At 39.9% G+C, this 27950-nt stretch overlaps 5 protein-coding genes across 5 annotated transcripts in view; 4 read left to right on the forward strand and 1 right to left on the reverse strand.

Moving 5' to 3' along the window:
* LOC6037005 overlaps positions 1-27950 on the forward strand; it is a 195965-nt gene that overhangs the window by 129855 nt on the left and 38160 nt on the right.
* Positions 2780-9070, forward strand: LOC119767562. Its single transcript, XM_038256431.1, has 2 exons — positions 2780-2848; positions 8527-9070. The coding sequence occupies exons 1-2, from the start codon at positions 2804-2806 to the stop codon at positions 9046-9048; spliced, it is 567 nt and encodes a 188-aa protein (XP_038112359.1). The 5' UTR covers positions 2780-2803; the 3' UTR covers positions 9049-9070.
* On the reverse strand, positions 5992-6666 carry LOC119767564. Its single transcript, XM_038256433.1, has 2 exons — positions 6581-6666; positions 5992-6515 (listed from the first exon to the last, which is right to left on the reverse strand). Exons 1-2 carry the CDS (start codon positions 6623-6625, stop codon positions 5994-5996), a joined length of 567 nt encoding a protein of 188 aa, XP_038112361.1. The 5' UTR covers positions 6626-6666; the 3' UTR covers positions 5992-5993.
* Positions 13405-14139, forward strand: LOC119767561. The gene is made up of 2 exons (XM_038256430.1): positions 13405-13475; positions 13541-14139. The coding sequence occupies exons 1-2, from the start codon at positions 13431-13433 to the stop codon at positions 14060-14062; spliced, it is 567 nt and encodes a 188-aa protein (XP_038112358.1). The 5' UTR covers positions 13405-13430; the 3' UTR covers positions 14063-14139.
* On the forward strand, positions 16522-17339 carry LOC119767559 (mucin-5AC-like). The gene has a single exon (XM_038256427.1). It carries the CDS (start codon positions 16590-16592, stop codon positions 17268-17270), a length of 681 nt encoding a protein of 226 aa, XP_038112355.1. The 5' UTR covers positions 16522-16589; the 3' UTR covers positions 17271-17339.

Raw genomic sequence — 27950 nt, forward strand, 5'->3', positions numbered from 1 at the left:
GTTGTCAGATCTTCAATGTCTTGGACGCGTTTGAAAGGTCTTTTGATTACCTATCCAACGATAGGTTGCATGAGAGATCCGGACAACGTTTTCATCAAAATATCTGAGATCCGGCCTCCAAAAAGTGCATAAATAACACTTAAGTGCTTATAACTTTTGATAGGGTTGTCAGATCTTCAATGCCTTGGACGCGTTTGAAAGGTCTTTTGATTACCTATCCAACGATAGGTTGCATGAGAGATCCGGACAACGTTTTCATCGAAATATCTGAGATCCGGCCTCCAAAAAGTGCATAAATAACACTCAAGTGCTTATAACTTTTGATAGGGTTGTCAGATCTTCAATGTCTTGGACGCGTTGGAAAGGTCTTTTAAATACCTTTCTGAAAATGTATAATATGCCGGGTTTTCTTACAAAAACCACCCTTTTTTACAATCTTCCGGACTTTAGTCAAAATCGTTTTTTTAGCATAACTTTTGAAGTACTTTAGTAAACTTCATAATTTTTAATAGGGACTTATGGGACCCCAAGACAAATCGAATGAGACCAAAACGGTCCAAATCGGTTAAGCCAGTGCTGAGATAATCGAGTGCATATTTTTTGGTGCACAGACCCACATCCCTACACACACACACACACACAGACATTTGCTCAGAATTTGATTCTGAGTCGATATGTATACATGAAGGTGGGTCTATAAGGTCAAATTAAGAATTTCGTTTTTCGAGTGATTTTATAGCCTTTCCTCAATAAGGTGAGGAAGGCAAAAAGGATTTGCTTTTGTTTGCTTTTTTTTAACGATTGTTTTTGAAATTTGAAATTAAATATGTCTTTATTGAACTTTCTTATAATAATTACATTTCTTTTACATGATAAGTGGTATGGCCTAATGCTCTTCATCTTTGTTGTATTTTTCGTTTTATTATTAACTGATAACATTTATTTTATTTACTTCAAATTGTTTTACATTATTGCATTTAATCGAATACATTTGGGTAAAAAAGAAAAAAAATCACTTTAACAACTAATCCTAACTTAAAACTTAAAAAAATAAATTCATTGAAATATTCAAAATCATTAGAACGAGTAAACTACGAACTGTATTTTAAGATAAATCCTCCAAGCGTTCTTACTTGTTCCGCACGAGTTTTGCACCCACGCAGTGTTGTTGTCATCTCGATGAAAATGTTCAGAAGTTCTTGTGGAGAAAACAGGTCACTGCTGCCTTCATCCGTTGATGCTGGTTGGTTTTCCCTCGGTTGCTGACTGAAGCCTGGAGGTGTTGTATTCTCTGCAACTTTTTGCCGCTGATTCAACGGCAATGGCTGCAGATTTGGAACCACTCGAACAGATCCCGCTACAGGTGACGCCAAAGCAGGAAAATCCACGTCCGTGTATGCTGGTGGTGTTTTGCGACGATTTGGTTGGTGCCTCGTCGTCGCTTGCTGCCGAATTTTTACAAACTCAGCACGTTTTGGGCAGCTTCGATTCTTGGTCGAATGGTCGCCGCCGCAATTGAAGCATTTAGCTTCGATGTTCTCGTTGATTGTTTCGCATGCTTGAGTTTTATGCTCACCTCCGCAGGTTGCACAACGACTCTTGATGAAACAGTTCCTTCCACCATGTCCAAACTGCAAACAGTTCGAACACTGCGTCACGTCACGGTGCACTGGACGATAACGTTCCCAAGTCACGATGATGTTGAAAATTGCCCGAACTGCTTTCAGCTCAGACGGCGTTGTCGATCCTCTCTCGAGATGAACCAGGTACAGTTGATCACGATATTTGATGTCCTTGTTGTGTCTCGTCATCTTGAAGACTTCGATCACGTTCAACTTAAAAGTTTTGAGCTCTTCTTTCAGCACACTCACATCCATGTCGTACAGGCCACGGAGGACCTGTTTCATGGGGCGTTTACCTGGATCGTCATGGCTGTAGTATTCAATCTTGGTGTTGTTCAGGAAATCCCGAACGTAGTTGTAATCCTTTCTGGTAGGTAGCAGAATTTTGAGTCCATCAGCACACAAGCGAATGGAAGCTCGTAAAGCACCAGATTTGATAAATCCGGTCAGCCACTTTCGCACCGAATCCGATGACGATGTTTTCACAAAAATGGGTGGCAACTTTTCCCGTCGTTCAAATTCTTCCTTCTCGCTCACGTCCACAGGGAGAGTAGCGAACTGGTTTCCAGACGAATTTTGAGCGTCCTTGCTCAAACTGCCTGGCTTTGCAGGTAGCGCTTCGGCATTCTTTAGCTTCTTCAAATCTGCCGATCCTGCTGGTGAGGACCGCCTCTTTTTCTTGCCGTGAGGCATTTTTTGCACTTTTAAAGCACTTTTCAGGAGCTAATATCCAGGAGTACCTCACTGATCGGTGGTCCACAAGGGAGTTTTTTTTAACGATTGTTCATGTTTTTGCGAAATGATTTTTGGTCGCGAATCAATAGAATGATTTATGTTTCATAAAGCTTTTATGAAGTCCTTGAAAAAATGTTATTGCAATCAGCAAAACCAAAATTTATGAAAACCATATGGCGACCTTTCTAAAAATTGCAATTAGTTTCACGTGTATATTTCATCTCACCGCGATTCTAGAATGTTGAGTTTGGACGTAAACAACTGAACCTAACACGCGTAAAATAGGACAAACAATGAGTTCTTCTGTTGCTAAATGTGATGAAATTAAGATTGTTCGATCAATTTGTTTGGTGTTGAGGACATTCGAGCTTCCTATAAATACCTCAATCTAGGTTTTCGAAAGGTATCAGTTCTTGCTTTGAAGTCACTGAACAGTCTCCTCCAAGATGAAAGCCTTCCTGGTTGTTGCATTCTGTGCCTGCCTGTTGGCGGTAAGTTCCTAAGAAAAGGATTTAGCTGATCCTTACTTAAAATCCTATTCATTCCACCTTTACAGGCCACCACAGCATCTCCGGCTCCCCAATTGTCAACGGCCTTGTCGACTCTGCAAGGCGTGACATCGTCACTGCAAACAACCATCACCAACCTGTTGACGCAGATCCAAACCGCTTTGGCGAGCAATGCCTTGACCGCTGCCGCCGCTTCGGCTCTGACCCAACTCCAGTCGACTGTTACAGGCCTTCAGTCAACGCTGAACAGCATCGTCAGCAACGGATTGGCCGCTCTTCCCACGACCCTCACCAGCGGGCTGAGCACCGTTGCCGCCGGAGTGCAGACTGCCCTGAACACTGCCAACACCCAGCTCAACTCGGTCATCTCGGCCGGAACCGGTGCTTCGACGACTCTGATCAACCAGCTGACCGCGGCGACTTCCAATCTGAACACCGTTGCTTCATCGCTGACGACCCAGGTGAATGCGCTGCTCACCCAGCTGAGCGGTGTGCTGACTGGTCTGCTCGGAACCGTCACTGGAACTCTGGGTGGACTTCCGACACTGCTGACTGGACTGTTGGGATAGATCGCTTGAGATTTGAATCATTTGCATGCAATTGTTAATTTATTTTCGAAAATAAATATTTATTCTTCATCAGCAAATATTGTTTTGTATGTTTTTTTTTTGTAAAAACTGCCATTTCCAAGTGCAAAATCAGCAAAAGAGTTTCACTCACTTCACTGAGCACTTACTGACTAAAATTCGAAGCAGATCATTTGAAAGAAAATTGTCCTCATACTTTTGCGATACAGAGGGGAATTTTAAGCTGTTTGATTGTATTGGTAATTTATTGACATGCGAACCCAATTTCTTACCTGCCGTGGTATGAACCAACAACCTTTCAGATGCTAATACAAAACGTAACCATCATACTACGGAAAACTTGATGATAAGAGAAAGCACACACATAGTCTTCATTTTTATCAGTAATTCGTTACCATTTGAGTGGTTCTCTACGATTTCGCAAATCGACATATCTTTGTTGTTTTTTTTATTTGGATAAAACATGCATGCATTTCATATGACAAAAAAAAAGTAATTTTGTATCATTAGTTTATCCATACAAGTCTCCTAATCTAATCTAATCAAACCCTAGTGCAGCAAACCTTTCGAAGGGATCCTGGAGACTGCCTTAGGTGATATTACGCCTAGCACTCTTCTTGTAATTTATTAACACTCAAACGCTCGGGTAGTCATTTGACCCCTATTTTTTTTTCTTAAAAATCTTATAACTTTTGGTAGAATTGACCAAATTGCATGCTTCCGGTTTTAAAAGATCCAGATTTGTCTATATTTTAAACTGTCAAATGGGGGACAAATATGGTCCATTTTTACCGGAGATAATCCGGATTCCGTTGGGGTACCTCGACCCTCCTATATGGGTATTTGGTCAATATAACAAAAACTTTTCGACAGAACAATGTCGGAAACGATACAAAACTTCAAGGAATCATCCTCATACAGCATCCTGCAAAAATAATAGACATAGTTAAGTTCTACGGGGCACCGGAGCCGGTCCCAATTACCCACCATTTGACATCAGCTCAGTGCACCGGTTCTGGTTGGAACCTGTCTCCATACAATTTTGGATCGGAGCGTTTGGTACGGTATGTCCACGCATCCTTCATCCCCTGTAGATTCTGTGAAATGTGATCCGTTCTCAGAATCTTCTCTGCGGTAAACACAACGCAATAGGGTTGGCCGTTTTATTTTTTGTAATACATTTTCGGGTGTTCTCGAATGTACTGTAATTATTAATAATGTCAAGAAAAGTACTTGGGGCGTAATCTAATCACAAGACTTTCCAGCATGCTTTCATCGGACATTTGTGTTAGATTAGATTAGATTAGACAAGTCTCCATACATTTTTTTTTTACTGGTCATTCAAAATGGCTATGAAAATGTATGATATTCTGTATCTTGAGAAACGGCAGCGCCAGAAGGTGTTCTCGCAGGCAAGGGTTACTTAATTAGCACGTGATTCGAAATGGAGTTGAAATCAATGCCAAAAGCTCAATTTGAATGCTGGGAGAATGATTAATCATTGTATTTCACACAAGATCTTAAATCCTAAACATTCTAAAGAAGCAATCTTATTGTATAGCTACGGCGGAACTTTTTTGAATAGATTGTTATGGAAGTTGCTTATTATTTGAAATGCCTTTCAAGAACGTCGTCCATGTTTGGAACCATGCCAACACGGAGGACCTTGCCAGAGTACTCCGCTGATCTTGAAGCCTGTTCAACTGCGTTGCTAACGCCGAATTACCGTTTTGCTGGTTAGAATTGGCCTGAAGCAGCTGGTTGGTCATCATTTGCGAAGCATCCATTCCGGCTGAAATAAAGATGTTGAGCTGCTTTTCAGCCTCATTCAAGACAGGCACCAATCCAGTGACATAATTATTCAATCTATTGGTGTTATTTGGGTCACGACGAGCCAATCCACTGCTAATGACGTTGGTTAGCGTCGTCTGGAGGCCTGTGACTACGTTCTGGAGCTGGGACCTGCCCTAGCTGCCTGGATCTTCGCCTGCAATTTGTTGATGGACGTTTGCAGTTGTGAAGTAGTGGCTTGAAGATTTTGTGGCCTGTAAGGTGTTTTTTAACAGGAAATTGATAAAAGTTGATCGAAAACTTTTTCTTTGGAACTTACCGCCATAAGGCAAGCGCAGAATGCAACAATCAACAAAACTTTCATCTTAGACGAGACTGTTCAATGACTTTGAAGCGAGAACTGATACTGTTCGATTCTCAGTGTTGAAGTATTTCTAGTAAAGCGCAGTATTGCAATTGAAATTACTTGCTTTTTTCAGTTTGTTCTTGTAAAAAAAGCAGTACGCAAAATTTCCCAGGAATTCCCCACAATCAAATTAAATTTATGGGAAATCGTTACTTTTTCATAACGTCGTTTTGTTTTAGGTAACGGTCCTTTTAAAAAAGTTAGGGCATCACCAACAGTGTGTGGATCTTGGAGATTTGATTTTGGACACCAATCAAAATGCATAAGTTGCTGATGAAGAATAAATATTTATTTTCGAAAATAAATTAACAATTGCATGCAAATGATTTAAATCTCAAGCGATCTATCCCAAAAGTCCAGTCAACAGGGTCGGAAGTCCGGTCAGAGTTCCAGTGACGGTTCCGAGCAGGCCAGTCAGCACACCGCTCAGCTGGGTGAGCAGCGCATTCACCTGGGTCGTCAACGATGAAGCAACGGTGTTCAGGTTGGAAGTCGCCGCGGTCAGCTGGTTGATCAGACTCGTCGAAGCACCGGTTCCGGCCGAGATGACCGAGTTGAGCTGGGTGTTGGCAGTGTTCAGGGCAGTCTGCACTCCGGCGGCAACGGTGCTCAGGCCGCTGGTGAGAGTCGTGGGAAGAGCGGTCAATCCGTTGCTAACGATGCTGTTCAGCGTTGACTGAAGACCCGTAACAGTCGACTGGAGCTGGGTCAGAGCCGAAGCGGCGGCAGCGGTCAAGGCATTGCTCGCCAAAGCGGTTTGGATCTGCGTCAACAGGTTGGTGATGGTTGTTTGCAGTGACGATGTCACGCCTTGCAGAGTCGACAAGGCCGTTGACAATTGGGGAGCAGGAGATGCTGTGGAGGCCTGTAAGGGTGGAATGAGTAGGATTTTAAGTAAGGGTTAGCTAAATCCTTTTCTTAGGAACTTACCGCCAACAGGCAGACACAGAATGCAACAACCAGGAAGGCTTTCATCTTGGAGGAGACTGCTCAGTGACTTCGAAGCGAGAACTGATACCTTTCGAAAACCTGGATTGAGGTATTTATAGGAAGCTCGAATGTCCTCAACATCGAACAAATTGCTCGAACAATCTTAATTTCATCACATTTAGCAACAAAAGAATTTTTTGTTTGTTCCATTCCACACCAGTGAAGTATCAGCTGTTTACGTACAAACTTTTCTCGAAGCACGGTTAGAACAAACGGAAATCTTGTTTTACGCAAACGCTCAAACGTGATAGCAAATTACTTGATAAAACAAATATAACGGAATTATCTCCATGTTTTGTGTGACTCATATTTAAAAAAATTAATTCTAGAATTTTCAACAAAACGATATGTTTGTACACAATGTTTTTTAGATCGTTGACAGATTTATAATAATCATTTGTTGCAATCATGAACTACCCTGTAAAAAGTTTGACAGTTCTCAATCTGAGCAATCAACCAACGAAATCGGGTGTCTTCTAAAACGACCGACCAGTAAACCTACTAAGTTGGCATGCGTCGATGCCAACGTTTCAGTCGATCTATTAATCGGCAAATTAGATTGGCTTTAGTCGGGCATGCACGGAAACACACTAAGTTGGTCGAAGAATCGGTCAATGAAATACGTTTTAGTGTTGTTTACTAAATGGACTTAAGTAAATTATTGTCTGCGTTAATTTGAACCGAAATTCCTGCAATTTTCAATGTTGTAGCAGAAAGTAGCTTGTACAAAATTTGGTAAGTATTTTCTAAGTGTTTCAATAATCATTTTTAAGAAAAATAGGCAAGTTTATTGTTTTAAGTGTTTGTTTGTTTTTAATTTTTTTCAAGGTGATGAACCAAAACATAGTTTTGAGGTAGCGGTATTTACTTAAATCTTTTGGGGTAAGTTTTTATTATGAAATATCTAATAAATTTTAATCACAGAACATTTGGAACTTTGTCCGGAAGTTCTAAAAAATAGACAATGATTTCTAATTCGTAAATTTATTTTTAGGTGATTGAACTAGCAGCCGAAACGTTGTAGGTATGTAATCCATTACTTTTTGGCAGCTTATTCATCCGCCGGCTCCATTAAGTCGCAGGTTCCCGGATTTCTCCGGGGACAGTAATTTTAATCAACCTACTAATCGGCCAACTTCGTATGGTCGAGTAGGCTGATTGCGAATACCGATTAGTCGGCTTACGTCTGGGTTAAATTTCCATAAGCGTATGTTGCAACATTGACCGATTAGTCGGCTATTTCGTCAGCCGATTCATCCGACTTAACCCGATTATATTTTAGGAACAGTAGGGTCTTTTTTCTACAGGGTAGTTTGCCAATGCGTGATCAAGCAATCTTGAATTTGAAAACCAAGAAAAAAAAAGGATTTGCTTTTGTTTCCCATTTTTTAACGATTGTTCATGTTTTTGCGAAATGATTTTTGGTCGTGAATCAATAGAAATCGATGATTTATGTTTCATAAAGCTTTTATGAAGTCCTTGATTTTTTTTTATGGAAACCATATGGCGACCTTTCTACAAATTGCAATTAGTTTCACGTGTATATTTCATCTCACCGCGAAACAAAAATGATCAATTTGGACGTAAACAGCTGAACCTAACACGCGTAAAATAGGACAAACAATGAGTTCTTCTGTTGCTGAATGTGATGAAATTAAGTTTGTTCGATCAATTTGTTTGGTGTTGAGGACATTCGAGCTTCCTATAAATACCTCAATCTAGGTTTTCGAAAGGTATCAGTTCTTGCTTTGAAGTCACTGAACAGTCTCCGCCAAGATGAAAGCCTTATTGGTTGTTGCAATCTGTGCCTGCCTGTTGGCGGTAAGTTCCTAAGAAAAGGATTTAGCTAACCCTTACTTAAAATCCTACTCATTCCATCCTTACAGGCCACCACAGCATCTCCTGCTCCCCAATTGTCAACGGCCTTGTCGACTCTGCAAGGCGTGACATCGTCACTGCAAACAACCATCACCAACCTGTTGACGCAGATCCAGACCGCTTTGGCGAGCAATGCCCTGACCGCAGCCGCTGCTTCGGCTCTGACCCAGCTCCAGTCGACTGTTACAGGCCTTCAGTCAACGCTGAACAGCATCGTTAGCAACGGATTGACCGCTCTTCCCACGACCCTCACCAGCGGGCTGAGCACCGTTGCCGCCGGAGTGCAGACTGCCCTGAACACTGCCAACACCCAGCTCAACTCGGTCATCTCGGCCGGAACCGGTGCTTCGACGACTCTGATCAACCAGCTGACCGCGGCGACTTCCAATCTGAACACCGTTGCTTCATCGTTGACGACCCAGGTGAATGCGCTGCTCACCCAGCTGAGCGGTGTGCTGACTGGTCTGCTCGGAACCGTCACTGGAACTCTGACTGGACTTCCGACCCTGTTGACTGGACTGTTGGGATAGATCGCTTGAGATTTAAATCATTTGCATGCAATTCTTAATTTATTTTCGAGAATAAATATTTATTCTTTATCAGCAAATATTGTTTTGCATTTTTTTTTTTGTAAAAATTGCCATTTTCAAGTGCAAGATCGGCAAAAGAGTTTCACTGTCTTCACTGAGCACTTACTGACTAAAATTCGAAGCAGACCATTTGAAAGAAAATTGTCCTCATATTTTTTTTTGCGATACAGAGGGGAATTGAAGCTGTTTGATTGTATTGGTAATTTATTGACATGGGAACACAATTTCTTACCTGCCGTGGTATGAACCAACAACCTTTCAGATGCTAATACAAAACGTAACCATCATACTACGGAAAACTTGATGATAAGAGAAAGCACACACATAGTCTTCATTTTTATCAGTAATTCGTTACCATTTGAGTGGTTCTCTACGATTTCGCAAATCGACATATCTTTGTTGTTTTTTTTATTTGGATAAAACATGCATGCATTTCATATGACAAAAAAAAGTAATTTTGTATCATTAGTTTATCCATACAAGTCTCCTATTCAATCTAATCTAATCTAATCTAATCAAACCCTAGTGCAGCAAACCTTTCGAAGGGATCCTGGAGAGTGTCTTAGGTGAGATTACGCCTAGCACTCTTCTTGTCATTTATTAACACTCAAACGCTCGGGTAGTCATTTGACCCCTTTTTTTTTTCTTAAAAATCTTATAACTTTTGGTAGAATTGACCAAATTGCATGCTTCCGGTTGCAAAAGATCCAGATTTGTCTATATTTTAAACTGTCAAATGGGGGACAAATATGGTCCATTTTTACCGGAGATAATCCGGATTCCGTTGGGGTACCTCGACCCTCCTATATGGGTATTTGGTCAATATAACAAAAACTTTTCGACAGAACAATGTCGGAAACGATACAAAACTTCAAGGAATCACCCTCATACAGCATCCCGCAAAAAAAAATAGACATAGTTAAGTTCTACGGGGCACCGGAGCCGGTCCCAATTACCCACCATTTGACATCAGCTCAGTGCACCGGTTCTGGTTGGAACCTGTCTCCATACAATTTTGGATCGGAGCGTTTGGTACGGTATGTCCACGCATCCTTCCTCCCCTGTAGATTCTGTGAAATGTGATCCGTTCTCAGAATCTTCTCTGCGGTAAACACAACGCAATAGATAGATAATTATTCAATCTATTGGTGTTATTTGGGTCACGGCTATAGCCAATTCACTGCTAATGACGTTGGTTAGCGTCGTCTGGAGGCCTGTGACTACGTTCTGGAGATGGGTTAGATCGGATTCATCGGTGCTAGACAATTCATGACCTGCCCTAGCTGCCTGGATCTTCGCCTGCAATTTGTTGATGGACGTTTGCAGTTGCGAAGTAGTGGTTTGAAGAGATGACAAGTCAGTGGTGGGAGCAGGAGACGATTTTGTGGCCTGTAAGGTGTATTTCAACAGGAAATTGATAAAAGTTGACCGAAAACTTTTTCTTTGGAACTTACCGCCATATATGGGAAAAATATCGTTACTTTTTTATAACGTCGTACCGTCGCCTTGAGTTACATATGCGTTCAAAAAAATTAGATGCTTGTTTTAGGTAACGGTCCTTTTAAAAAAGTTTGGGCATCGCCAACAGTGTCTTGGATCTTGGAGATTTGATTTTGGACACCAATCAAAATGCATAAGTTGCTGATGAAGAATAAATATTTATTTTTTCGAAAATAAATTAACTATTGCATGCAAATGATTTAAATCTCAAGCGATCTATCCCAAAAGTCCAGTCAACAGGGTCGGAAGTCCGTTCAGAGTTCCAGTGACGGTTCCGAGCAGACCAGTCAGCACACCGCTCAGCTGGGTGAGCAGCGCATTCACCTGGGTCGTCAACGATGAAGCAACGGTGTTCAGATTGGAAGTCGCCGCGGTCAGCTGGTTGATCAGAGTCGTCGAAGCACCGGTTCCGGCCGAGATGACCGAGTTGAGCTGGGTGTTGGCAGTGTTCAGGGCAGTCTGCACTCCGGCGGCAACGGTGCTCAGGCCGCTGGTGAGAGTCGTGGGAAGAGCGGTCAATCCGTTGCTAACGATGCTGTTCAGCGTTGACTGAAGGCCTGTAACAGTCGACTGGAGTTGGGTCAGAGCCGAAGCGGCGGCAGCGGTCAAGGCATTGCTCGCCAAAGCGGTTTGGATCTGCGTCAACAGGTTGGTGATGGTTGTTTGCAGTGACGATGTCACGCCTTGCAGAGTCGACAAGGCCGTTGACAATTGGGGAGCAGGAGATGCTGTGGAGGCCTGTAAGGGTGGAATGAGTAGGATTTTAAGTAAGGGTTAGCTAAATCCTTTTCTTAGGAACTTACCGCCAACAGGCAGACACAGAATGCAACAACCAGGAAGGCTTTCATCTTGGAGGAGACTGCTCAGTGACTTCGAAGCGAGAACTGATACCTTTCGAAAACCTGGATTGAGGTATTTATAGGAAGCTCGAATATCCTCAACACCAAACAACTTGCTCGAACAATCTTAATTTCATCACATTTAGCAACAAAAGATTTTATTGTTTGTTCCATTTCACACGAGCGTAGTCGCAGCTGTTTACGTACAAACTTTTCTCGAAGCACGGTTAGAACAAACGGAAATCTTGTTTTACGCAAACGCTCAAACGTGATAGCAAATTACTTGATAAAACAAACATAACGGAATTATTTCCATGTTTTGTGTGACTCATATTTTCAAAATTTAATTCTAGAATTTTCTACGAATCGATATGTTTGTACACAATGTTTTTTTAGATCGTTGACAGATTTATAATGACCATATGTTGCAAACATAAACTATCCCAAGTAACCATCCAGCACTAATAACCAGCTATACTTCGGCACTAAATGCGCTTTTACCGCTACGGGTAAAAGCTAAACAGTTTTTGCCTCAGCACTAACAGCTACTATAGTGCTGAATAATGGCCGCTTTTGGACTTTACTCGGCTGGTTAAGTGCTGTTTTCTGCCTTTGATGTTCAACCCTGCGGAAAATGTCAAAATAAAAAATAAACAGAGAGGCAAAAATAGTGCTCCCCTCACGCTCTCTCTATTCTATTTTTGGTTTTTTACTATACTGCGTTACCGACTGCCTGCTGAATGTACGAAGACGATTTTTTTAGAAGATTTGTGATGCAAGGATTATGGTAGTTAGTTGACGTCGCTGATGTGGTGATTCTAGAGCCCGTGTCCTCACGGCTAAATGAGAAGCAATGTTTGATGTGTTTTTATAGCTAGTTATTAGTTCGTGTCAACACAAAATCACAAGGTTTTCTCTTTTCTTCTTTTGAAAACAATGGAAAACAATTGTTTTATTTGAAAAACCATATTTAAATATAAAGCATTTTTGTATACAATAAATCACTTCTTACATTTATTTGATTTTCCTACAATTACCTCCTGTGAACTAGGACATTCTTTTTAATCAGCTATTTTTCGCACGGTTCACGTAAACCAAATTTCTGCCTCCCGGATCGTCGTCAAACACCGTACATTCAACTTCCTTGCACGTTCCGGACATTTACCCAGGTGGGGTTGATCGCAGGACCTTCAGCTGCCTTTTCCCTGGAATTGTTGAAACGAGACGATTTTGGAAAACTGAAAATGAATAATGTTGAAAACTGCTAATGTTTCGAGTTATTTCATATACTTACATGAAAACATTGCAAAATAAGGAAAGATTTGAGCGGATTTGAGCGAATTTTCAAAAATATCTGCCCACTTGAAGGAGCAAGATTGAGCGAACAGTTTGTTTTGCTTTTTCCCTCTCTCTCACTCTTCACTCATAACCAGAATCGTGTTTCCAGTTTTATGAAAAATCTGGAAGGTGTTGCCAGTCGTGGCTTTAAATCAGCACTATAACAGCTTTTGACAGTGCAGTTAAATAAGTGCTGATTCGCATTAACCAATGCTGTTGAATGGCTAATCAGCAATAGAGGTGCCAATTTACTGCTGATTTGTGACTTTTGTTAGTGCTGGATGGTTACTTGGCATATGTTTCATAAAGCTTTTATGACGTCCTTCGAAAGATGTTATTGCAATCAGCAAAACCAAACTTTATCGAAACCATATGGCGACCTTTCTACAAATTGCAATTAGTTTCACGTGTGTATTTCATCTCACCGCGATTCTAGAATGTTGAATTTGGACGTAAACAGCTGAATCTAACACGCGTAAAATAGGACAAACAATGAGTTCTTCTGTTGCTAAATGTGATGAAATTAAGATTGTTCGAGCAATTTGTTCGATGTTGAGGACATTCGAGCTTCCTATAAATACCTCAATCCAGGTTTTCGAAAGGTATCAGTTCTTGCTTCGAAGTCACTGAACAGCCTCCTCCAAGATGAAAGCCTTCCTGGTTGTCGCATTCTGTGTCTGCCTGATGGCGGTAAGTTACTAAGAAAAGGATTTGGCTGATCCTTACTTAAAATCCTACTCATTCCATCCTTACAGGCCTCCACAGCATCTCCTGCTCCCCAATTGTCAACGGCCTTGTCGACTCTGCAAAGCGTGACATCGTCACTGCAGACAACCATCACCAACCTGTTGACGCAGATCCAGACCGCTTTGGCGAGCAATGCCCTGACCGCAGCCGCCGCTTCTGCTCTAACCCAGCTCCAGTCGACTGTTACAGGCCTTCAGTCAACGCTGAACAGCATCGTCAGCAACGGATTGACCGCTCTTCCCACAACTCTCACCAGCGGGCTGAGCACCGTTGCCGCCGGAGTGCAGACTGCCCTGAACACTGCCAACACCCAGCTCAACTCGGTCATCTCGGCCGGAACCGGTGCTTCGACGAGTCTGATCAACCAGCTGACCGCGGCGACTTCCAATCTGAACACCGTTGCTTCATCGCTGACGACCCAGGTGAATGCGCTGCTCACCCAGCTGAGCGGTGTGCTGACTGGTCTGCTCGGAACCGTTACAGGAACTCTGACCGGACTTCCGACCCTGTTGACTGGACTTTTGGGATAAGTCGCTTGAGATTTAAATCATTTGCATGCAATTGTTAATTTATTTTCGAAAATAAATATTTATTCTTCATCAGCAAATATTGTTTTGTATTTTTTTGTAAAAATTGCCATTTTCAAGTGCAAGATCGGCAAAAGAGTTTCACTGTCTTCACTGAGCACTTACTGACTAAAATTCGAAGCAGACAATTTGAAAGAAAATTGACCTCATACTTTTTTTTGCGATACAGAGGGGAATTTAAGCTGTTTGATTGTGTTGGTAATTTATTGACATGCGAACCCAATTTCTTACTTGCCGTGGTATGAACCAACAACCTTTCAGATGCTAATACAAAACGTAACCATCACACTACGGAAAACTTGATGATAAGAGAAAGCACAAACATAGTCTTCATTTTGATCAGTAATTCGTTACCATTTGAGTGGTTCTCTACGATTTCGATATTTCGATTTGACATATCTTTGTTTTTTTTTTATTTGGATAAAACATTGTCCATGCATACACTAGCGCTACAACTCGCTCTCTGTAACAGTATTCCTAATTCTAGTCCCAGCTCACTATGCCGTCATGGCTTAGTGGTTAGCAAAGGACGAGGGATCGAACCACGCCTCGAGCGACTTTGATTTTCCGTTCATATTCATCATTTCAATTTTCTGTGTTCTTAACGTTCTCGTTGGGAGCAGATGGGAATTGAACCCAGAACCATTCGCTTACAAAGCGAACACCGTAACCAGTCAGCTACGGCCGCTCCTTCTTAGTTTATCATCAACGAATCTGACTTCCGAAAACTCAGGTACTCCTTCTCCGACTTTTACTTTGCAAAAACACCGACGTCAACTACAACTTCCATACCTACACAGTTGTTGAAAATTAATCGCTCTGCTAAACGGCCTCTGAAGAATTTGCAACCTCGATTCCTTGAATCTCTCAATTATCGACTCCACCGAATCAGACTCCAGCTCCGACTAATCAGTCTGGATCAGTGCCCAATTAATGAGACTAGAATAAGTCAAAGATGTAATGCAAACGAATATTTGGACCAAGGGATGAGGTAAAAAAATTACAAAAGTACATATTTTTCAAGTGCTGACGATAGAATTAATCTTTATTCTGTTTCCAAACAATTTTACTTAATGTGAAGTGGTCATATCGAGCTGATTTAGCCCAACAGACCAGACAAGGTTCCGGTAAGGGTGGTCGGAAGGCCAGTCAGAGTACCCGACAGACCACTCACCAGGCCGGACAGAAGCGTGCTCAGCGAGGTAAGGAGCGTGTTCACCTGGGTGGACAGCGAAGAGGCAGCGGTGTTCAGGCTGGTAGTTGCGGTGTTCAGCTGGCTAACCAGAGATGTGGAAGCGCTGGTTCCGGCCGCGATGACCGAGTTGAGCTGGGTGTTGGCATTCGTCAGGGCAGTCTGCACTCCCGTGGCAACGGTGTTCAATCCGGAGGTGAGGGTTGTGGGCAGACTGGTCAGTCCGTTGCTGACGATACTGTTCAAAGTCGACTGCAGGCCTGTGAGCGTTGTTTGGAGCTGGGTCAGAGCCGCTTTAGCGGAAGTGGTCAACGGGCTGCTCGCCAAAGCCGTCTGGATCTACGTCAGCAAGCTGGTCAGAGATGTTTGAATCGAGGTGGCCGTAGTCTGGAGATTCGTCGCTGCAGTTGACAGCAGTCCTGGGGCAGGCGCGGCAGTTGTGGCCTGTAGAAATTGGTTGGAATTGGGTTCAGAAGATAAGGCTTACTGAGTTAGGTATTTTTAAGAAACTTACCGCCATGAGGCAGGCACAGAAAGCTACAAGCAAGAAGGCTTTCATCTTGGAGCAGGATGTTCAGAGCGTCGACTTTGAAACAAGTACTGATACCGACTGACTGTCTGGGATGGGGTATTTATAGGAAGCGTGAAAGTATCCCGTTTCCATACAAACATTTTGAGTAACGATGAATTTGCACTAGTCTTCAGCCAAAACAATCGAACATGTTGTATAGTTCTCAATTTGCGTTCACTTGGGTTGCGTAGTGTGTTCTAGAAGCTTAAAAAGTGTGTCGGTCGTGGAAGATTTCGATTTCGGTTTTGTTTTTAAAAACCGGTGAAAATATGAAAACTTTAGAACAATGCCGTCTTTCAAACGAGAGATTGTGTCTGCCCTTCAATTTCCGGAGGGTTATTGAAAAACATAAACAGATGGTAAATCGTCGTAAAGTACCGAAGGTATACGATGTAATACTATGCGTAACGGATCACTCGTCCTTGGCGTGATCGTCAATGCCTCCATCGCACTTTTACGTCGCACGCAATGTAACTGAATGTTTTCGATTGTTCCAGATCTAATCGCAACAATTATTGCAACATCACACGTAAGAAGAACTAAAATTCGGCTGAATCAATACGAGTTTCTGTGCCATCAATTTGAGTTCGCAAAATCGATTCGATTGATAAAGGCCGATCGGTTTTACTGAATATATTAAGCCGTAGAAGCTCGATTTCCAGCATCAGTTTCAAGTGTGCAGCCGAATACGCTAGATACATTTCACCATGAAGTACGCTCTGATCCTTGCCGTGTGCTTCGGCCTTGTTGCGGTAAGATATAGCTCGGTCCCGTTTCGTGCTAGAGGTTTTGAAACTCTCCGTCGATCTACAGGTTTCCTAGCATCGCCGGCTCCCCAGCTGTTTAGCGGCCTCTTCTCGACTCTGTTCAGCTCGTTTGCCACGACTTTCGGCACTCTGGTATCGAACGTGCAAACATCTCTGAACAGTACCATTTCGACGATTGGCACTCTTCTTGGCAACATAACCACGAATGTCGGAACGGCTGTGACGAACATTGGAACGACCCTGAACACCACCCTGACGACGGCCCTGTCGAATGCCAACGCCACCCTGGTTGCGGCCCAAACTGCCCTGGTCAGCGCAGCCAACACCACCGTCACGAACCTGTCCACTGCCCTGCAGACTCGCCTCAGCACGGCCGTTACCAATTTGAACACCCTGGTTGGAACCCTGAACACGACCCTTACCGGAATTATCACCAACGGAACGACCGTGGCCACTAATGCCGCTACCACGCTGAACAACATTACCAGCGCGGTCAACACGGCCATCGCGAACGTAACGTCGGTTCTGTCCACGGCTGCGAGCACCACCGCGACCACCGGAACCGGTCTGTTTGGTTCCATCGGAACGCTGATTGGATCCATCTTTTCTATTTTCGGATAAGTATAAGATGGAAAAGTTAAGTTTTTTTGAGTTTATGTAATAAACAGTCTTTTTGCAAAGTTCAATTCGTATAGTCTTTTTTTTTTGTATTTGGCTGAAACTGTGCTTGTAATTTCTTATGACCAAAGAGGTAATTTTGCAAAACTAGTTCGTCCATACAGATCCTTAAACAGTTTTGACAGCTGTCCATACAAAAAAAGGTATCAAAATATTCTAAAATTGGAATCTTGAGAATAGTAATTTTTATTTAAATTTTTCCCACAAATCTTTGCAGCTGTCAGCCAAAATTAATTTGACAGTTTCGTTTTATTTATTTTTTGATAAAAACATGATTTTTGGAAACGTTAAATTTTTGGAAATTTTATTTGGCTTTATGTTAAGATTTACATCTGATTGATTTTTTACGATTCATTTGTTAACACCTGTTGCAGTCATATCTGTAGGGATTATGGGTTGCAGGATTGAATATGTAATAAATTATTAAATGAGTATTTATTATAACATTGATATAATTCATAAATAATAGTTAAGAGCGCAACAAAAAGTGCGCACCTTCATGAATATTGCCTTGTTAGCTGATTGCGGATGGAGTGCGAGAGCGCGCTAGCGAGCTGCGAGAGAGAACAACAAGCGAGAAAACAACGAGATGCGCGCGGCTGGCGAAAGAGAGAATGAAGATTGTCAAATCAGTTTTGTGGTTAATTTCTGTGGAATAAGACGTGTTGTTTGTTAATTGCAAAATATCTGTGTTTTTATTATAAAAGAAAGTCCCCGATCACGACAATGGCACAGTCCGGTAAGTCGAACCTTTTGATTCATGAAAGATCATTTGTTTTGCTTGAATTGTTGTGTTGTGAAATCCAACAGTTTTGTTTACCTGCCAGGATGCAGGTCCAAAGTTTCGCTTTGTTGTTTTGCCTGTGTTTTGAAACAGGTAGATGTTTGCTTGAACTTGTTATTTGAAATTGATAAAAGGCATAAAACTATCTGCGATAATTGACGGTCTTGAATTTAATGAATGATTTGCTTGTTGTTGTGATATTGGGAACGAATGTTTTGTTTTGAAGTAGTAAGTTTGGCTTTTCGTTGTGATAATTGAAAACCAATGTTTTATTCTAAGTTAATGGTGGAATTTGAAGGTAAATAATTTGCTCGAAATTTGATTGTTTTTGTACAATCACATTTTTGCTTTAGATTTGATTGTTGTTGTTTTGATTGACGACCAATGTTTTGTTTTAATTTGATGCAATGTTTAATTGTTGTTGTGGAAATTGAACTCCAATGTTTTGTTACGAATTAGACTTCAATTTTTTTCTTATTTTTGTGATTGATGAAAATCAATATTTTGTTTATAATTTGACAAAAGATTTGACAAGATTGTGGAAATTGAAAATCAATATTTCTTTTTGAATTTGATGGAGGATTAGTTTGCGATTGAAGGTAGATAATTTGTTTTTAATTTAGTTGTTGTTTTGGTAATTGAAATCAAATTTGTTGTTTGAATTTTATAGTTGTTATTATAATTGACGACCAATGTTTTGTTTTGAATTTGATGCAAAATTTGATTGTTATGGATTGTTGTTATTATTGATGATCATTATTTTTATTTTGGATTGGATGCTGGTTATTTTGGTAATTGAAGACCAATGTTTATTTTTGAATAAGATAAATATTTGCTTCTTGTTAGTTTTGTTTTAAATTTAATGAAAGATATGCTTGTTGTGGCAATAACTTGATGCAAAGTCCAATAAAATCACAAATTACAAAATTTACAGGTTTAATTTTGATTGAAAGAGTTGATTGTTGATGAGGGAATTAAAGACCAATGTTTTGTTATGATAAGATGACAAATTTGCTTATTTTTGCGATAAATGAAAACCAATATTTTGTTTCGATTAAGATACGAGGTTTGATTGATATTGTGGTAATCGAAAACCAGTTATTATTTTGAATATGATGATAGATTTGCTTTTTGTTGTGGCAATCGAAGGCCAAGATTTGTTTACAGAATTTGAGTTTTGTTATTATAGAAAGGTATTTTTTTTCGGTTTTAAATTTCATGCAATATTTGATTGTCGTTTTATGATGGGCAATTTTGAGTTTTAAATTTGACGCAATATTTGATTGTTCATATGGTAATTGATGACCAATGTTTTGTTTTGAAGTTGATGCTAAATTTGATTGTTAATTTTATGGTTAATGAAAAAATGTATAGTTCTCATTTGAATGAAGATTTGATTGTTGTTATTATTGACGATAAATTTTTAATGTGAATTTGATGCATTATTAGATTGTTGCTTGATGCTGTGGAAATTGAAAACTATCGTTTTAGAATTCTAATGAAAATTTTATAGATTTATGCAGAAATTGACAAACAATGTTTTGCTTTGAAATTTGATTTGAGCAACGTTTTTTGCCGTTATAATTGATTTGTCATAGTTAATTTTGAAGTCTCTTCTGTGTTGGAGACTGACAAACCTCTGTGATGGTAGTCAGAAAAAAGTCTCCTCTGTGTTGGAGCCTGACAGACCTCTGCGATGGTAGTCAGAAAAAAAAGTCTCCTCTGTGTTGGAGCCTGACAGACCTCTGCGATGGTAGTCAGAAAAAAAGTCTCCTCTGTGTTGGAGCCTGACAGACCTCTGCGATGGTAGTCAGAAAAAAGTCTCCTCTGTGTTGGAGCCTGACAGACCTCTGCGATGGTAGTCAGAAAAAAGTCTCCTCTGTGTTGGAGCCTGACAGACCTCTGCGATGGTAGTCAGAAAAAAAGTCTCCTCTGTGTTGGAGCCTGACAGACCTCTGCGATGGTAGTCAGAAAAAAGTCTCCTCTGTGTTGGAGCCTGACAGACCTCTGCGATGGTAGTCAGAAAAAAGTCTCCTCTGTGTTGGAGCCTGACAGACCTCTGCGATGGTAGTCAGAAAAAGTCTCCTCTGTGTTGGAGCCTGACAGACCTCTGCGATGGTAGTCAGAAAAAAGTCTCCTCTGTGTTGGAGCCTGACAGACCTCTGCGATGGTAGTCAGAAAAAAGTCTCCTCTGTGTTGGAGCCTGACAGACCTCTGCGATGGTAGTCAGAAAAAAAGTCTCCTTTGTGTTGGAGCCTGACAGACCTCTGCGATGGTAGTCAGAAAAAAGTCTCCTCTGTGTTGGAGCCTGACAGACCTCTGCGATGGTAGTCAGAAAAAAGTCTCCTCTGTGTTGGAGCCTGACAGACCTCTGCGATGGTAGTCAGAAAAAAGTCTCCTCTGTGTTGGAGCCTGACAGACCTCTGCGATGGTAGTCAGAAAAAGTCTCCTCTGTGTTGGAGCCTGACAGACCTCTGCGATGGTAGTCAGAAAAAAGTCTCCTTTGTGTTGGAGCCTGACAGACCTCTGCGATGGTAGTCAGAAAAAAGTCTCCTCTGTGTTGGAGCCTGACAGACCTCTGCGATGGTAGTCAGAAAAAAGTCTCCTCTGTGTTGGAGCCTGACAGACCTCTGCGATGGTAGTCAGAAAAAAGTCTCCTCTGTGTTGGAGCCTGACAGACTTCTGCGATGGTAGTCAGAAAAAAGTCTTCTCTGTGTTAGAGCCTGACAGACAGACCTCTGCGATGGTAGTCAGATTAAAAAAAATGAATAATCTGTGCTGGAGTTCTTTGCGAAAGCAGTCAGATAACAATCTCCTCGATAAAGGAACCCGACAGACTTTTGTGATGATTTTTTTTAAATAACTTCACAGAAGGAGCCTTATGGATTTTAGAAATATATTGTTCAGCAAATCTTTTCATTCAATTAAGAACCGTCTTTAACATCACAAAAGAAATTGACCTACAAGTTGACCTAAGAAAATGAATAAATAAATTTAAATGTGAAAGTGAGCACTTTTTGGTATCCACAGATAAAGCAATATGTATTTTGGAGTTATGTCTGTGAACTACCTAAAAAAATGATTTTAAATTCATCGAATAGGGCTAAAACGGTTGTCACTTTATCTAACACTGGAGTTGTCCTCTCTTGAAAGATAAACCTCTAAATTGAAAGACGTTAATGATTAAGTATTCCATATTGATAGTAGTTATGGTTAATTGTTACTTTAATCGATTTACTCAGCTGTGATACAAAAGTTGCTTGAAACCCAACATTATTTCACAGGGAAGTAAAAATTTAAGTAATCGTTAACATGAACAATACATTATTAGTTAAAAAAGGTTAAAATAATTCACTTAATAATTAATTTTTAAATAATAAATAAAGGAATGATTAATCATCAGAAATTCTTAAAATATAATTTAAAGTGTGAGAGCGTTGCGTCACAAGAGAAAATAATACAAATATTTAAATATTAATTTTGAATTCTCGATTAAATTTTCAAAAGGCCTTATCTGCATAGGAAACCTATGAGGGATAGGTTGTTTTGAAAATTTAATCTAGAATTGAGAAGTATGAGTGACAATTTGAGCAACAAAAAAAAAAAACATAATTAAAAAAAAAAACTAGGAAACATTTATATTAATTATATTAATTTTTATTTTCCAATGCAATATCTGTGATTTGTATCAAAATAGTTCAAAATCATTCATTAATTTCGATAGAAATTATATTTTAACAATGTATCATTTTATTGAGTTAAAAAAACACTTTCAGAATTTTAGTAAAGTAAATATATCAAAATTAAATTAAAAGAAACATTATTTTAAAATAAATTAAAGAAACTTTGGGGTTCTTTTATCGATTGTACTTAATTATGAAACCAAACTTTTTCAAATTACATAACAGAAGTTTATTAGCAAAGAAAAAGTTAAAATTTTAAATAAGAAAAGAAACCATTGACAGGAATCGTAAAGATCGTGATTAAAAAAAATAAGTTTCTGTGAACAATCTACTGATGAAATATATCAAAGTTGCTTGGAACCCATTTTACATTACGAGAAAAATAAAACCAAATATTTAAAAATAAAACATTAAAAAAATCTTTCAGCTGTTTTTAGGTAAGCAAGATACGTTTTGAAGGAATTTATGGTTAGGATATTGTCTCCTCCGTGTTGGAGCCTGACAGACCTCTGCGGTGGTAGTTTGAAAAATGTTTCGCCTGAGCTGGAACCCTTTGAGAAAGTAGTCAGATTGCAATCTATACATCTATGCATTACAAGAATAATTGAATAAAATATTTTTTTTGTTGTTATCTGATAAGCACAGTACATTTTGAAGGTATTTATAAATAAAATGACCTTAAACATTGTTTTGATCATGATTAAATGTAACATTAAATAATCTAATCTACGGTAATACAAAAAGTGCTTGAATCCATACCTTAAGCTACTTTAAATACAATTTGAAGAGAAAATTAATTTGACATATAATAGAAATCGAATATAGCGGAACGGCATTTATTTCAATTTATATATTTTATTTTTATTGCAACAATTTACCACATGATTTTGTTTTATTCATTAGAATAATATTTTCTGAACTATGTTTTGTTTCAAGATAAACAAAAATATTATTAAGTAGACACAACAGAGAAAAAAAAAACTATTCGGCAAAAACTATCGTTTGTTTGGTTAAAAGATCGCGTAAGTGAATATTAATAGAAAGTTCAAAATTTTTAATATAAAAGTTGAAAAATGTTGATACTACCATGCATTTACAGAACAAAATCGTTAAATCGGTAAAAAAAAAAATTTAAGAAAGTTTTTGTGGCAAGAATAAACAACATTTGATTTTATTTTTTTATAAAAAAAATGTATTTTGTGCAGCAAAGCACATTTTGAGCATTAATTGAATTATTTATATTATTTTTGCAATTTGCTTCATTTATTGAGATTGCTTTTTAAGAAATCATCCTAAACTGAAATACGGACTATTTTTTATTTTATGAAAGTGTACCGGTACTGATGAAAACAAATTCTTTAAAAATATTGCTGATTTTGCATTTTAGTAATTTTTGCCATGATTTATTAACAGTTTCAAAATTAGTTAAAATGCGGTAATTTTTGATACAATGTTAAGCGGTGTATGTACATCAGAAGGAACCGGTCAAGAAAAAAATCAAATGGGCAGCAGTAGAAGCGAAAGCAAGCCAGATAGGGTGAAGAAAAGCCCCAAGAAAAAGCTCCCTCTCCTTTGTTCTGCTGTTCGTAAAGCCTTCCTTTCCTTCCGATCTCCATATTAGCCTTTATATAAAAAAAAAAGTTGTTTGTTTTAGCTGTACAGCTTGGTTGGGAATAAATTACAGAAAAGTACAGATAAAAATATTGAAAATGAGGAAGGAATAAGCTTGCTTGTAGATCCATTTTGGGTGTTTTTGGGTATTAACTACAAACATATACTTTTCGTCACGACTGCATTTAATATTAAAATCAGTTTATGTTTAACTTCAAGTCCCGTCTGGTGGATCAATCGGACGTGGCACTGGGCTGAGCGATTTGAACTCCGTGGCGGGCGCACATAAATTCAAAGTGTAAATTTGAGTAAAAACAATATCTGTGCCTGTCATAGTTTTTGTTTCAGATTTTTTTTTTTTAAATAAATTAAATAAATTACCACATTGTATATATTTTTAGAAATGTTTATTCTTTGTTTTATATGGTACACATGAATTTAAAACTTTAAAAACGCCAGGATTATGCTTCATTTGTTATTTAAGTCAGCAACATGTTAGATTTTTGAATTTAGAACACATTGTTTTATATTTCATATTCACAAAATGATAATAAAGAAAAATAATTTGATTCCATTTAATTCGAAATGTAAAAAAAAAAAATTGCTTTTGAATTTGAATTATTATTTTTTTAAATCGTGTTGTGTTGTTTCAGCAATGTTTGTAAAATTTGCTTTTTAGTTTTAAATTACATAAAATTTAAAGAAAATCAGGTAAACAATCACTAATCTCGTATTGCATAAAAAATTGATAAACCTGCGTTTATTTGAGAAATATTTGTGGTTTTTGTTTTTCTCCTCGTGTTTTTTTTTCTTTTTCTTATATTTTCAGGTGTTTTAAATTTTCAACCTCATCAGTGCATTCCATTTTCTACAACTCCTGCGATCGGATGTCAGTCTCTTGGACAACATAGATGAAACATTTCGAAGACTGCGCTTTCGTATTTAGATCAGCATGAAAACAAAGTCGAGGAACCCGACGAAAATCTTTTAGGAAATTTAAAAAAAAACATTGATTGATTTAGCATTCATGCAATTTTTCTGTTAGGAATTATGATTGATATTCGTCATCTTGAGAGTAGAAAAGAGGGAGAATGTAGGGATTATGGGTTGCAGGATTGAATATGTAATAAATTATTAAATGAGTATTTATTATAACATTGATATAATTCATAAATAATAGTTAAGAGCGCAACAAAAAGTGCGCACCTTCATGAATATTGCCTTGTTAGCTGATTGCGGATGGAGTGCGAGAGCGCGCTAGCGAGCTGCGAGAGAGAACAACAAGCGAGAAAACAACGAGATGCGCGCGGCTGGCGAAAGAGAGAATGAAGATTGTCAAATCAGTTTTGTGGTTAATTTCTGTGGAATAAGACGTGTTGTTTGTTAATTGCAAAATATCTGTGTTTTTATTATAAAAGAAAGTCCCCGATCACGACAATATCCTTGACTTAAAAATTACAGAAAATAAAGTTTTAAAATCCGAAAATTTTCTATAAAACTCCTTAACTTTTGACCTATGTGGGGTAGGATGTAACAAAACGGGTCAATTTTGCGGGCATTTCAGGGCATGATCCCCTAGGTGTACTGAGCCCGAATCCCAAATATGAGCTTGATTGGTTGATACAGGACCTGGCGCTTTGACTTTGAATTTACATGGGATTTAACCCGTAAAATCGTTGCGTTTTGGTTTATGCCAGTTAAAGATTTTTGCATTTTTCAAAAACCATATGAGCTCATAGTCCGTGTTCCAGGGAACAACTTTGCCGAAGAGTGCGAAAAGATTCGCCCACTATTTAAAATGTTACAGAATGTATAACACCGTCACTAAAAACATCAACTTTTTCTTCACTCTCTTCTGGCATATTTCAATTGTATAAAAGCTCACTTTGAAAATTGTAAAAGATTGCGTTTTTTTTTTGTTTTTCCAAAATGGTTATTTTGTGTAAGTGTAATGTAATTATTTGCTAATAATTTAACTAAAGTTACCAAATCGAATTTTTTTAGTTCCCTGCTCCTCTTGATCAAACAGAGAGTACTGATAGTACGTCGCTTTTTGACGTTCCGAGAAAAAAACGCGTTTTAATGTTTGACCTTGAATAAACAAAAACGAGAGCACGCAATGTAAACAATAACAAACACGTATTGTTTGGTTGATCATTCTGTGCATCGTCCTTTATGCCAATTGGGTATTAAAGCCCTATGTCAATTTTTATTTACAACGGTAAAAAACACGATTAAAAACCATTTCTGATCACTTTTTTCATTTAAATGCAAAAAAAAAAAATACAAGACAACATTTTTTCGATGGATCAACTATGGTCCCCTTGGAACGAGCTGTCAAGTAGGAACTTTTCTGTCAAGAAGGACCGCGAGGTTAATTTTTCCAAAATGGATTTAAAAATCCATTTTAAACTCTTTGTGGTCGTACAAAGGGTCATTGTACTCAGAAAAATAATTATCGCTGTAAACAATAATATCAGCAATCTAAGCTTCATTTTAGGACCCAATTGTCGCACTTACATCAATTTTCAGGCTGTGTTTGACACACGCAAGATTGAAACTTCTTTCATATGAAAAGTGACAAAAATGCACGGAGTTTTTTCGGTTTTTATTGAATAAAGGCTAGTATGCTGATCGTAAGGAAAGGGGTCTTGACCGGTTCCTTCCGAAGTGCGTATACCGCTTAACTCAGGTTTTTTTTTTTTTTTTTTAATAATCGTTAAGATCTGTTAAGATAAAGTTCACGAAATTGTGAATTGACGTAATTTTTTTATTTAGGCTCTGAAAGGCATCATTCCCGATCGGCCATTTGGCGGCCATGTTTGTTTTAGAAAAACATTCAAATCTTGATTCAGAATGTATCAATCAAAAAATGGGTTTCTTTGTGTTGTTTGTAGAGTCATTTTACATATCGTGATTATTTTTTCATTTAAATTTTCTATTTCTGGACCATGAATTCAGAACCATCATTGACAGTCATTGCCCCTAGAGTGAAGGACACCTTCAGCGGCCTTTACATGCATTCATGATTTTTTTCAAGGTTGAAAAATGTGACGAAAGCGAACTCTGCAATCTCTGTAGTCCAAAACACAAACAACATATGCAGTAAACTTTATTCAAAATCCATTTAAACCACTCTATCCGAACAATCCTCCGAACAAATTCAACCCGGTGTTGAACAGTCCAGTTATTCCGGTGATTCCAGTGTTGATCGCAGTGGCCACGTTCGTCACTGCTGGGGCCACCGTAGCGTTGAGGGCCGAGGTCAAGTTGACCACGCTTGCGGTGGCGTTGCCCAGGGCGTAGATCAGCGTCTGCGAGGGATTCGTTCCGGCGGCTAGAACCGAAGCAAGGGCGGTGTTCAACGCGGTGATCGCCGACGATAGCTGGGTTGTTTGGGTGGACATTCCCGAGGTGAGGGCCGTTGCTCCTTTCGCCAGCACCGTGGAGAGTACAGTGGATGCGGCCGTTAGGGCAGTTTGGGCGTTGCTCAGCACAGTGCTCAGCAGGGATGACAAGCCGGTGGTGGCGGTCGTTGCTGCCGTGGACGCTAAGCTGGCGAGGAACGTCGGAACCTGGGTAAGAGTAGAAGCGATCTGTGGCAGCAGTGTGGACAGGGTAGAGGAGAGGTTGCTGAGTCCAGTTGAGATTCCTGTACTTAGAGCAGTTTGAAGTGGTGCGGTTAGGTTGGCCACGTTGGTAGTTGCATTTGTCAGAGCGTCGATCAAGATCTGCGGAACGGTACTTCCTGCGGACAAGACTGAAGCCAGAGTGGTGTTGAGCGCGGAAGTAGCCGTTGCCAGCGTGGTAGCCGGAATTGTGAGCGCCGTTGTGATTCCATTCTGCAGGGCTGTGGAGAGCAGCGTGGTAGCGTTCTGGAGTACCGTCTGGGCGCCGGTCAGCGCGGTACTGAGCAAAGGCGATACGAGTCCGGTCAGAGCGGTCGGAATCTGACCCAGGGTTGTAGTGACTTGTGGTACCAAGCTCGTCAACGCAGTCGACAGGGTGCTGAGACCGGTCGTTAGTCCAGTAGTGAGGGCAGATTGATGGGCGAGGTTAGGTTGGCCACGAGTGATGTTGCGTTGGTCAGTGCGCTAATCAGGGTTTGCGGTACGGTTGTTCCTGCGGAAAGGACACCAGCCAGGGTAGTGTTCAGCGTGGAAACCGCCGTTGCCAGTGTGGTTGCCGGGATGGTCAGCGCCGTTGTGAGCGCAGTTGTTCCATTCGTCAGGACAGTAGACAGCACGGTTGATGCGTTTTGGAGGACGGTTTGAGCATTGGTCAACGCAGTACTAAGCAGAGGAGTGGTCGTGGATGCAACTCCGGAAAGAGCCGTCGGAATCTGGCTGAGGATCGAACTGACCGTAGAGAGCAGATTCGGCAATGTTGTCGACAGAGTGCTGATGCCAGTTGAGATTCCTGTACTTAGAGCAGTTTGAAGTGGTGCGGTTAGGTTGGCCACGTTGGTAGTTGCATTTGTCAGAGCGTCGATCAAGATCTGCGGAACGGTGCTTCCTGCGGACAAGACTGAAGCCAGAGTGGTGT

Source organism: Culex quinquefasciatus, chromosome 2 (assembly GCF_015732765.1).
Source record: "Culex quinquefasciatus strain JHB chromosome 2, VPISU_Cqui_1.0_pri_paternal, whole genome shotgun sequence".
Taxonomy (NCBI): domain Eukaryota; kingdom Metazoa; phylum Arthropoda; class Insecta; order Diptera; family Culicidae; genus Culex; species Culex quinquefasciatus.